This window comes from Gymnoscopelus braueri, assembly GCF_963280865.1.
Source record: "Gymnoscopelus braueri genome assembly, chromosome: 23".
Classification (NCBI taxonomy): domain Eukaryota; kingdom Metazoa; phylum Chordata; class Actinopteri; order Myctophiformes; family Myctophidae; genus Gymnoscopelus; species Gymnoscopelus braueri.
The window spans coordinates 33233293-33246560 of NC_137625.1; the positions used below are offsets into that span (position 1 = coordinate 33233293).

General features: G+C 41.6%; 1 protein-coding gene across 5 annotated transcripts in view; it reads right to left on the minus strand.

Moving 5' to 3' along the window:
* Positions 1 to 7475: 7475 nt before the first annotated feature.
* Positions 7476 to 13268, minus strand: part of usp15 (ubiquitin specific peptidase 15) — a 66805-nt gene continuing 61012 nt past the window's right edge. For all 5 annotated transcript variants that reach the window (XM_080420650.1, XM_080420649.1, XM_080420648.1 and 2 more), the window contains one exon: positions 7476 to 13148. In XM_080420650.1, coding sequence (XP_080276776.1) covers positions 12666 to 13148 — 483 coding nt within the window. In that variant the 3' untranslated portion in view covers positions 7476 to 12665. The remainder of the gene's footprint in view (positions 13149 to 13268) is intronic.

A 13268-nucleotide genomic window follows, 5' to 3' on the forward strand; every position in this document is an offset into this window, starting at 1 on the left:
TATAACAACTGTACCATAACTAAGTCAGATATAAAGTGCCTCTGTTATACAGTAAGTTGTTTTCCGTAATTATACACATTTATAGCGTTATTTAACCTTATAAGTCCATTATGATGCATTATAAATGTGATTATAATGAATTATAGACCCAACCTTATATACAGTCTTACCAGATTATTATTACTTTTTACCATAAATGTTCAGACATGAAACAATGTAAAACATTATTGAGAACATAAGCCTAGTTATACCTGGGCTCAAAATACTTCTTGAAACCAATTTGTTATTACAGGATAAGCCCTTTTTAATGTCATTTGAACTCTTACTCTGAACACTAAGCTTCAAGTTTTGCAGTGAAGATTTGTTTTAAGACGCTCTACAGCATTGGTTGTCAAAGTGGGGTCCGGGAACCCCCAGGGGTCCTTAGGTGGTCCCCAGCAAAAGTGCAGTAGTTAACATAGCATCACAATCATTTTAACCACTTTATCCATTTATGCGTTGGCTATTAAAAAATAGCAGATGTACAAGTTCACAGCTTGTACATCTGCTATTTTTGAAAAATATTGAAAATGTTATGAACATTTTGAATATTATTTTTAAAATATACTTCTTTCTTGGGGTCCCTGGCAAAAACCTTTCCAGATGGGGGTCCGCGGCCAAATACGGCACAATCAGTTCAGAGCTTAGCCATTAAGTGCTGTTTGTCCAAAATGTCGTTTCACTTTGAACGTGCTCCTTGCACAGGCTCAGCGAGTTGAGAAAGCCATGGCAGTTTAGAAACCCATGGCAGTTTAGAAACCCATGGCAGTTTAGAAACCCATGGCAGTTTTGAACGAACAATGGAAGAAGAAAGTTCTTGTTGAGAGATGCAGTTCCCCTGTCACATCAATCCATCAATCAATCAATCAATCAATCAATCAATCAATCAATGCATCCAGTTGACTTATCCTGGCTGGCAATCGCAATTATCTGCATTCTTTAACCACTCTCAACCTGACTGGCATCCCTACTTTGGGCAAAAACTTTTGAAAAGTTGAAATGTTAAAATCTTCCCCCCAAAAAATAATGAATCTCCGTAGAAAGATAAGTGCACTTTGAAACAGGCCTCAACATCACTCTTTTAGCTCATAAACGAACACAAACGGCAGATTCTGCCAATACGTCGATCACAAAACTCAACACTGCATTAACAAAAACAAAAAAGAATGAATATTTTACTGACTGGATCTGTAGATCTGGATTCAAATGGTAAAATAGTAGTAATATCAACAGGAAGTTTGACATAATATCTATTTAATGTATCTATTTAATGCTTCTTGTACACATTAACAAAATCTGCTTTGCTTTATGTGCTAAAAGATTGATTTTGAGAGCTTTTTCACTGCAACCAATCAATCAGGAGACTATTTTGTCAAATCTATTTCTAACCAACTACTGAAGATTATCTGGCCAACATTGGAGTTCCATCATGGCAATCCAAACCTCTACCAAAGTGTCGTGGTGCTTTACGTGGTTAAAGTGGCTGTAATACTGTATATTGTGATGGAGTTTCATATGGTGCAAACCAGCCTTCCCACATCATTCATTCCATATTTATTTATTTTTATCAGCATGCTGGGCCGCATTTTCTTCTTGTTCTCATTCCGAGTCCGTTTCCTTGGAATACGCTATGTGACACTAGAGATTTGTTTTGTTTTTCACTTTTGTACAACTGACATTTTTTATTGTTTCAATGTTCTAGTTGTTTTGAGGGTTATCTAGACCAGTGGTTCTCAAAGTGGGTTCCAGCCTAGAGACTCTCTGTTTTTTTTTAGAGGGGTCTAAATTAACCCTTATTAAGTCTGTAACTCTGACAGTATACAACTGGAACCAAATGGACCCTAACAGGTCCATTTGGTTCCAGTTGTATACTGTCAGAGTTAAAGGGAGAACTTGAAATGTAAAGGTATTTGTCACTTTCAAACATGTTTGGGGTCATTTTAACGTCTACTCAGGCTTTTGTGTTTCACCCCAGACAGTTTTTTAAGTTGCTTGATTCAGTATTTAGGTATTTGATATTCAGACAAACCCATTGTAACTTCAAGCTCCATTTTAACCATGATGGATTCACTGAAAACACAAGTCCTTGGTTCTCGTGACTGATATCGTCCAGCCAAATGACCCCAAACATGTTTGAAAATTAAATATCCCTTTGAAAGAGACAGGACATCATCAAGCCTGTATATCGTTGCTGTCGGGCGGAAACGTCTTATCTCCATATTCTAACTTTTTGTGTTTTGAGTTTGTGGATCTGCTACTTTTGATGTTTTTGAATTTGAATCCTGAAAAGTAACAGTTTTTGGACATACAGTATGAGGTTTCCACCCCGACAGAGACGATATAGAATGTCAGGCTGTAATAAAAGCGGGTGAATTGGGGGCCTTAATATGTGTAGCTTCTGTTGAATGTTCATTCCTTTGGAACTTCCAATCGTACGACCCGACAGTCAATGTCTATGTAAGCCTTTCAGTTACTTCATCGATGAATGTGATAGAATGAAGATGTTATTTATTTTTTATTATGCCGCCCATGTGCATGTGGTCATCCAACTCAGGGTAACGTGTGTGTGTGTGTGTGTGTGTGTGTGTGTGTGTGTGTGTGTGTGTGTGTGTGTGTGTGTGTGTGTGTGTGTGTGTGTGTGTGTGTGTGTGTGTGTGTGTGTGTGTGTGTCCGGGAACGCATCTGTCATTTTAGATTTTAGCTATAACCCTTATTTTATACTTAAGCTATTCAAAAATAGCACATATACAAGCTCGTAGCTTGTAGATCTGCTATTTTTTAGTTGTGAACATTTTGTGCAAATCTTTGAATATATATTTTTAAAGCGAACATTTGTAACTCAAATCTTTGCTTCTGGAGGTCCCTTGAACACAAATATTTTACAAATGTTCGCTTTAAAAATATATATATTCGTGTTTTTTTAAATAGCCAAAGAAATAAACTAATTACAGATGTGTTCCCGGATTGAATGGGTTAAAGTTCTGCCCGTGAAATGAATCATGTTCCCCTCTTTGAAATCTTCGCAGTCTTTTCTTTTCTTTTTTGGGGGAGGGTGTTTCTGGGGTCAATATCTGACCCCATCTACACAGTTTTGTAGACCAGTGTTCCCAAACATTTTAGCTTGTTTGCTTTTAATGGAATTTCTTTGCATTTTTTCATTTATTAACGATTGATTGATTATTGTTTTTTATTCATGATTTTACGCCAGCCAGAGGCGTATGACGAGCTGTAAATAAATACTGTTGAAACGGGGAGGTTTCATTCTAGACGGCAGTTTCAAGACTTCTGCCTTCTGTCTTCTTTTGTTGTGAATGTGAAAATGACATCATTGTAAAAATGAAAAAACGTAACTTATGAAGTTAAAAAACTAAATGAGATATTTTTCATGTTTTTTGTCGTGCAGCGAAGAAAACAATGTTTTTCTTCAGTGTTTCTTCTTTTTTTTCCCCAGAAATAAAGAGAAATACTTAAGAAATAAATAATAAACAATCAATGTAAATCAACAATGTTTCGGTACTGTGAATAATCTTTTTTCCTTCTGCTTGTAGTTATATTAAGAGTGCCTTTTCGAGGACTTTGAGTTTGTAACACGGCCAAAATCAATCCTTCACTTCTAAAGCTTTTCAGCTCACAGTCTTGATGAATCATTACCATCACCTAATACAGTAGTTCTCAAAGTGTGGTCCTGGGACCAAATTGGGGGTCCTTGACATGAAGGACTTGTTTTTGCTTAAAGGCATAGGTCCTGGTGGGTTCAAATCCACATTCTCACTTTACCACTTTATCTAAATCAATGGTTCTCAAACTTTTTACATTTCAAGTACCCACATAACTCAGAGTATACAAATGGACCCATTTGGTTCCATTTGTACACACTCTTGGAAGAATTACAGACATGTAAGGGGGCCTATTTCACGAAAGCAGAATTAGGGGTTAAACCTGGATTTAACACCTATCCTGGCTTAATTTAGCCAGGATTAGCGATGAATCGGTTTCATGAAAGCTGAATTATCTTGCCAGATTAGTTTAGCCAGAGCACCCTGGATAAGTTTATCCATGACTCGATTTCACGAAAGGAAATTTACGCAATCCTACGTACCTTAGTTACCATGGAAATTTTGCTGTGAAGTTAGCCTGGTAGGGACCAGGCTAACAGTCAAATTTACTTAATCCAGTGCCTTGTTCTTCAAGTTTTTCCACAGTTAATTCAACACATGTGTTTGTATATGGACTCATTTTAATGACCCTGCATTCAAATAAAATGAAATAAATACAATAAGATATAAAAGCGATAATTCCAATATTCACTATACACTCCTCATGTTTAACTCTCTCAGTGCCAAGAGTATTTTCATAAAGTACTCCCCCAGTGCCAGAAATTTGCGTTTTTTTTTATTTTGTAATTTTGTAATTTTTCATTCAAATAAATAATCTGATTGGGTTTTTAAACCCATAATACAGTTCTACCAGTAGAGAGCAACAAATCGACACATTGATGACCTCGCTGGCTCACTCGCCCCCTCCCAAACAGGCTTACGTCACATCCGGTCATAACCGGATGTTGACATTTTCGACAATCGTTGATCGGGCTAAATTACGATGCGATACACGACTACGATGACTGATCGTCACCCAGACCAAAGAGACTAGACGTGGACCTCTCCGTTCGTTTTTTATACCGTGTGAAAAAACGTGACTTTCCCTATTCTGGCCAAAAATGAACGCGGGAAAAAAATGAGAACCGGAAACGGAATCTGCGTCATGAAACCGGAACCCAATGAGTCTGAAGGAGTCAGGAAGCGAAAGTGATCATGAAAAATAAACAGAATAGCGCGACCACAGTCAAAAGTAAAAACTCGGGATTTCTCGTGCTGGCACGGAGGGTACTCGGGAAAAACTCGGGATATCTCGGGGCGTGGCACTGAGAGAGTTAAGCCTAACTGAATTATATATTTATGGACTTGTATATAAATTGTATATATTTTTGGACGACTTGTGCATTTAATTTGTCTGCAATACTTTGCCACGCTTTCTCCCTGGATCCATTTATTGCGGCCGTGTTTCCTTTCTTGCTTATTATACATTTTACTTCCTCGTATGATTCCGGGGAGACATCAAATTTCTCTTTTGGGTCTTGAGTCAAGACCCAGGCTCCCGGGGAGACATCAAATTTCTCTTTTGGATCTTGGGTCTTGAGACTCAAGACCCAAAAGAGAAATTTGATGTCTCCCCAGGAGCCGGGACCCAAGCCTCAAGACTCTTGAGCTAAAAAGTTTATGAACCACTGCCATTTAGAACAGTGGTTTTCAACCTTTTTCATGGCAAGGACCCCTAAATTGATATACACCTGTATTCACCTGGCATAAAAGGGTCTCTGAGAGCAGCTTGAGCCATTCATTACTAAACTACAACATGAAGAGACCACCGCTGAATAATTAATTGATTGATTGATTATACATGCATATTGTTTTTATTAACGTTTCCCCCGAGATTTTTCTTCGAGTAACCCCCAATTCGTAGGGGGGGGGGGTGTATCTCGCCTGCCCTAAATGTAATTCCTGGGAACTGTTCCATGAGCTGCTGCAGTGCTGCTGTTCAGCCACAGAGAAGTATGCTGCTCTGGTTTTGGGCTCCATGATTGGTCAAGTTCAAGGATTCTGCTATCGACTTTCATGGTCTCGTGAAGCCTGGCTTTACCATCCTGGCTCGACACAGACTGGCTTGACAAGGTCTAGCTCGACAAAGTCGCTCCTTTTTAGCCTGGCTTGGCGTTCATGGAACGGAATAAACCAGGCTGTACGGACCAGACTTTGTCAAACCTGGATTTAACTTAAATCCAGGCTTATTTAATTCTCCTTTCGTGTAATAGGCCCAGGGTCCATTTGGACCAGTTGGTTCATATTATCCACCTTTAGTCACGCAGCAAGTAGGCTACATGTGACATGGCTAAATAATAATAATATTTCATGCTTCTGTGGTGTGCTGTCAGTGGTTTGTATTATAATCACATTTCCACTCTCCAACTAAATTCTACAAGGTTATGTATTTCGTTCTCACTTGCATCTGCGTACGGATGGGCGTGGCTTGGGGACACCGTCCGTCCTCTCCGCCTATTGGACGGACGGGAGGGGAGCGGTGCAGTACACCGCCACCAGAGGGCACACAACACCAAATGGTACATCATGTCCAGTGCTGCACTGCATTCCCAGGAGACCCCCCCCCCCATACTGTATGTCACCACAAATCACACACACACACAGTTTTCCAACTTTTTTCATGTCAAGGATCCCCAAATGAATATGCATGATTGATTGAATACATCTGAGAATATTTTGTGCCAATGAGGGACCTCCTCATCCTCACAAAGACGGTACAACAGTGCACACAACGGGAGATGGTGAAGCCCCAATTCTAGTTGTCATACGTTCACAAAGGGATCACACACACACACACACACACACACACACACACAGTTCTTTCTTTGATATTAGATGTCAAAGATCTCTTTGTGAACATTTGGACCTTCCTGTTTGTCCTACACACCTGTCACTAACCTTTGACCTTGGCCTTCTTTTAATAGTTTCATCATACAAAAAAAAAAGTTTATAAGCTCACAATGCATTGGTTTTAAATGTCAAGGACCCCAAATTAATATGTATTCACCATCTGAAGAGAGTGTGTAAGGGCAGTGGTTCTCAAACCTTTCAGGCCGTGGCCCCCCCAAAAAATAATCATATTTGAACTGGGGACCCCCCACCCTGACAGGCACTTGGAATTGTAGGAGTTGACTCGGTTCCACAGATACATATTGTGAAAATAGTTGATCTACAAGCTCACAATGCATCGCAAACGCAAGACGTTGTGAGCTTGTAGAACAGCTATTTAAAAGATGTTTGCCTCTTTCTTATGTTATTTGACAATTTGGCCAGTTTGAGCAGTTTTTATAGTTTAGTTTGTTCATTACTTTTGATGCAGTAATGGTCTTTTTTCGTATTTCTTTTTTTATGTTTAAAAAGGTATTAAAAGTCCTTCAATTGTCACTTCACTGTCATCTGCATGGGGAACCCCCCAAAAATCATGTGGGAACGCCCCTAGAAGTGCCGACCCACAGGTTGAGAAGCACTGTTTTAGGTCCCCATAATTGATTTGGCAAGAGTAATAAAAAAAAAAAATAGCCCATCTATAAAAATGTTTAAATTGTACACTTAATTTAGCTAGAGACCCCCCTAGAACCCACCCCAGGACCCCTGGGAGCTCCACTTTGAGAACCAGCTCATTAAGCATCATGACAGGACAACTCGGGGAGGCTTTAACACAACTTTATTGAAGATTGTGTATAAATACACATGCACATTGTCAAATGTAAACCCAAGTGAATTCAAGTGCAGCCAAACCTGGAAACCCCCCTGTACGTACCCCCCCCGTCCATGTCCATGTCGTCATGCAAGGATGTCCGGAAATAACATTAGAAAAAAAAACAAGACCCCACCCCCCAAAAAACAGAATGCATCCTTTAAAAAATAAAAATAAAATAAACACACAACTTTCTCCTCGAAAAAACCTCGACAGGCGTCAGCATTGCAAGACTTCCCAACCTAGTGTGTCATGTGTGTCGCCCAGCCCCCAGGGTCTTCAGCCTTTGTGTCGAGATCTTTAAATACGATTTATATATAGTTTTTTTTTCTTTTTCTGAATTATTAAATGCTTACATATAAATAAATAAACTTTTATCAAATTGTGCACTCACAGAGTGAACTTTCTTATGTACAGTATATCGTATATAAGCCTATAATAAGTGAGCGTTGCATCTCGCTGGCGGAGAAGTGACGTTCCACCGGCCCACCCGTATCCATCCGTATCCACCCCCACGAGAAGAGTTTTGCAGCTGCTGTGCTGCTAGTCAAAGCCCACCGCCCCACCCGGGAGGGGAGATGCTCGTGTGGAAAAACATGGACGACGCCTTGAGTAGATTTTCAGGTCAAGGCAAGAAGAGGGACGGACTGACGGCGAACAGTTGCGTTCCACCCACGATATCAAACCTCCCCAAATCACTTAAACCCTGTACGGTTGACCGGAGTCCCTCAGGGCTCTATACTAGGGTCTTTTCCGGTTTTCTGTTAATGTGGGGAAAGCTTACTCTGAAAATAGCCGATGGACAAGCTTACAACGTGACGAGAGCTTGGCGATCGGCTACATCCTGCGAAAGCTTTCCCCACAATGTGAATGCTGCAGCCCCCCCCACCCCCACCCGCTCTTTCCCACAGGAGGGGGGGGGGGGGGTATGTACAGCAACACCCATGTATTCCTATTACAGCTTAACGTTAAAGGCAACGGACCGACCCTGTAAGACCCCCACCCCACCACCCCCCCGAAACATTCAACCGAAGCAAAGAAAGGTGAGCCAAAAGGCAGAAAAAAATAAAATCAAAAATACACATTGATTTCAAGCTAAAGTGGCTATAATGTCACAAGCAGGGTTATCATCCCCCAACAAAATAATGGACTTTAGTTTGTGTGTGTGTGTGTGTGTGTGTGTGCGCACGCTTAAGTGACAACTCTGTGCAAATGAATTTTAAAAAAAGGCAACCGGTGCGGCAGATTAAGAGTTTAAGGCCGAGGTGATCTGAACACGTCAAACGAAAACCACCCATGTTTCCTAATCTAACAACAGAGCCCTCTATTGGGAGACGGCAGAGCAAAGGGGTTGTTTAGGGGAGGGACGGGTAGGAAATGGCTCTCTTCAACCACGAAGGGTTAACCGTAAACGATGAAACGCAAAAACTAAATCTATGAAAGAACTTGTGGAAAGTTTCAGGTAATGAATGGTAGGTTCATTACCTGAAATCTTCCACAAGTTCTTTCATAGATTTAGTTTAGACGTTTCTAATATAAGCCGTAACCAGGTGCATCATTTAAAACAGCAAAAAATAGCTAGCCTACACAATCGAGCTTGTAGATCTGCTACTTTAGAACAATGTTGAACCTTTAAGTTTGAGTATTTAAGGTTTCCAGAACTCAGGCTTAGCAGTACCTCCTGAGCCAGAACAGAAGAAAATATTATGGAAACAAACCCCACAACCTGTGAAATACCGTTTCATGGCACGGAGCGGTTCACTTTAGTTCTTGTTAGTGGAAAAGAGACTAAATAGAGCAAAGAGACGTGAGGAGAGAAAAAAAATTAAGCCCGGTTTATACATAAATGATTAGACATTAGAGACAGAAAGGGGAGAAAACAGATTTAAAAAATAAATTAGGACAGGAGAGGGAGAGAAAGAGGTGGAGAGTGTGTGAATGGAGGGGGGAAAGAGTAAGAGAGCGAGAGATAGTGTGGTGAATGCAAAAACGAGAGCGAGAAATGGCTTGGTAAAGCTACAAACACCATTTAAAGCCTGATTTATACTTAGTTGCATGTTGTAAATAGCAGATCTACAAGCTCACAACGCGTCACATTCGTGACGCGTTGTGAGCTGGTAGATCTGCTATTTACTGAGCAGGACACCAGCATGCAACTAAGTATAAACAAGGCTTAAGAGGGTGGGTACAAGGACCACCCAGTTAGCAGGATCTGTCAGCTAGCCAGCTAACTTCCAAACACTTTGTTTTTTAGCACGCAGCTAAATGCGCCGGTTTGAAATACGCTTTTTCCGCATGCATTTGGATGCTCCTAAAAACACGTCTCCTCCTCACTACGAAAATGGACCAATTCGTCCACTTTGATGACGTCTACAACATATACGAAGCCCTACACACTTTTAGTTTGGTTGAAGTTAGCCGGTTAACTTGTCCATCCGTAAAGCCTTTTTTCACAAGTCATAAAAACAAGCGTCCCAGTGTTGGACGTCAAAAAGTGGCCGCATTTCCAGTTTTTTTTCCAGCTGAAAACGCGACATTTCTTTGTCGGCCCAATCACTGTCGCTGTTCGACGAAGTATAAAGCAGCCTTAAAGTCATAGTTCACCAAAAAATATCTTATTTTCTATCAATTAAACACCCCATGAATCCTCAAATTAATGGAGATTAATTTTATTTTTGTCACATTCCTCAGCCAATAATCTGATGACAGGCGAAGTCTCAAAGAGTCTCAAAGAGTCTCCTACTGACCAGCCACCCGGTCATCGAATTATTGGCTTAGGAATGCGACAAAAAGTAAAAGATCTCCATGAATTCAAGGCTTCCTGGTGTGTGTTTAATTGATAGGAAAAAAAAAAACTTTGGGTGAACAACTACTTACAGAACTAGCGAGACTTGATCAAATTCACCACATTGATGACATGTCTAAGAAGCAGCAGTAGTAGCAGCATTACAACAGCTAGAACATTTTGGCCGTTTTTACATTTCTTTTCAATTCCCCCACAACTAACAGACTTCCAAAGCCTGATTTATACTTAAGGTCCGTACACACTGGGAGCGTTTATTTAGTTTAAGATTCATTTGCATTAATTTAAACTGACGTTTGTGTGTGATTCGTATTTCCACACAGAACGCAAGCCATAAAGCAACATAATTGTTTGTGTAATGATTTAGATTTTTTTCACCGCAAATAAAAAGCAACAACCTTGTATGAGGCACCACTAAATAAAGAGTTCTTACGTCAAATATTCACCTACAAATGTTCTGATCGTTTTAATCGTCCACTCCTTTATCTGTAAGGACCTTTAGCTACGTGCCGGGGTGTCGCGGATCTGCTAGTTTCAATGGACGACACCCGCGACCCGCTACTACTGTATAACTCAAGCTTTAACCACTTAAACCCCGATATGGTTGACCGGAGTGCCTCAGGACTCTCTACTAGTGTCTTATCTGTTTTCTCTTATTGTGGGGAAAGCTTTGGCTGAAAATAGCGGATCTACAAGCTCACAGCGCGCCAATCGGCTATTTTCTACCAAAGCTTTCCCCACAATACAGATTCTGGGATTTAAGTGGTTAACGTATCTGTCTCGGTTTGCTTTCTTCCTTTTTGTTCTTTTTTTTCACGTTTTAAACTGAGAAAAAAAGAGAGAAGTAGTCATTTGTAAAACAACTTGCGGTTCGACTGGCACTAATATGAAACATAATCATAAAATAACACAAGGGGAGGGTGGCGGGTTTGGTGATTGTGCAACAAGACATTTTCTTTTTCAAAAAAAAAATAACAATTTTCTTTCAGCGCATCAGGAAAAAATGTGTTTTTAAAATATTTACAAGGCCAAAAATATTAATAATGGTAATAAACAATGGTAAAATGATATGCAGACAATGCTTTTTTTTGTTTTGTTTTTCTTTCCTCAAAATATTGTGTATATAAAAAAAGGAAAAGAAAAGGAGAAAAAAAAGGGGGGAAATCATAATCTAAAGTGGAAGTTACTTTAGAAACGGCACGCAGTGATGCAGACTAAGTAGTCCGCTTAAACCCCATTATGGTAGAGTGGAGTCCCTCAGGGCTCTATGCTAGTGTCTTTTCAGTTTTCCGTTATCGTGGGGAAAGATTTCACAGAAAAAAGCAGATAGACAAGCTCGCAACGCGTCGCAGCGCGACACGTTGCGAGCTTGTCAATCAGGCTATTTTCCGGCGAAAGTCACAATAAAGGATGCTGGGGGGTTTAAGTGGTTAAGCTCTGCTAAAGGAGTAGTTCACCCAAAAAATTACGTATTTTCTATCAATAACACACCCGTGAAGCCTTGAATTCATGGAGATGTTTTAGTTTTTGTCACATTCCTGAGCCAATCATTTGATGACCGGCGGAGTCTCCGGTAGGAGACATTAGCATTTTTCCACCGGTCATCAAATTATTGGCTCAGGAAAAAACAAACAAAAAACTCTACAAAATCAAGGCTTCATGGGGTGTGTAATTGATAGAAAATACGATTTTTTTTTGGGTGAACTACTCCTTTAAGCCCCGAAAAGCAACACACTCTCACACAATGCTCGCACGCACACACACACACGCACACACACACGCGCACACACAGTGATCCAACCAACAGAGTAGATTGCTTGTCATTAGAGTACCCCCTAGCAAGGCATGTCCCTTGGGCCCCCCCTAACAGTCACTTTGGGCCCCTCCCTCACTGTGTGGCCCCTACGTGGGGGTTGGGTGGGCCTCTGCCTCGCCTTGTGTTCCATATGGCTTTTTTTGGATGGAAAGATCCAAGTCTCTCTCTCTCCATTTTAGGCTCTTTTCGACTACCAAAGGGTTCCATCATAACCTGAAACCTTCCAGAACCCATGATATGTTCCGTGAGGATTTGGTTTTGGTTTCCATTATTAATCAGAACCACCCCTGAAGGTACGCCATAAAAAAGAAGGAAAAAAAACCCTAATGAAAAAAAGGCGAGCTGCTATTTTAAAAACATTTTTTAAACGATACATTCTAAGAGTTCTGGGGGTTCCCAGAGAACTCTAAAGTACCACCGACCTCCTGAGCAGGGCCCCGCAAACATCGTAGGTTCTGAGAATCTTTAACGTGAAACCTCGGCCGTAGCGTAAAATGGAAACAAACCACAGAACCAGTGAAATACGTTTCCCCCCCACGCGGCGGTCACGGAGGTTAACGCTTGTCTTTAAGCTCCTGTAGTCGAAAAGAGCCGTTTTGCGTTGTTTCGTATCGTTTTGTTCTGAAAACCGTCCGTCCGTCTGTCTGTCGCTCCTCAGTTGCTTTTCATGGCAACGTCTCGACTGGGCTCCTCCTCCTCCTCACCTTCCTCCTCCTCCTCCTCCTCCTCCCCTTCGTTGGCGTTCCTCCTCCTGTTCTCGTTCAGGTCCTCCTCCTCCTCGTCGCTCTGGACACTGGCGGAGGCGCCAGTCGCCGCACCGGCCACGGCAGCGGAGGAGGAGGCGGTGGCTGCTGCCGCCCCGGCGGCCGCTGGCGCTGCCGCACCGGCCGCCGCTGCCGAGGAGGAGGTGATGGTGCTGGAGCAGGCAGCGGAGGAGGCAGAAGAGGAGGAGGCGCCGCCCTTCTTCTTCTTCTTCTCCCGTCTCTCCGCTCCTCCTGCTTCCCCCTCCTCCCCCTCCTCATCCTCCTCCTCTTCGTCCACCTCGTCATCCTCCTCTTCCTCGCGGTCCAGAGGGAAGTATCCCGTTCCCTTCACCGTGTCTTGGCGCTGGTAGAACAGCACGTAGCCTGCTTTGGACTGGACACACGCACACATACACACAGTCATAAGTCACAGGTCTATCTTTCTAAATCAACCAGCACCAGAGACTTGACTTATAAATACTAGCCCATACCCGGTCGACCACCCACCCACCAC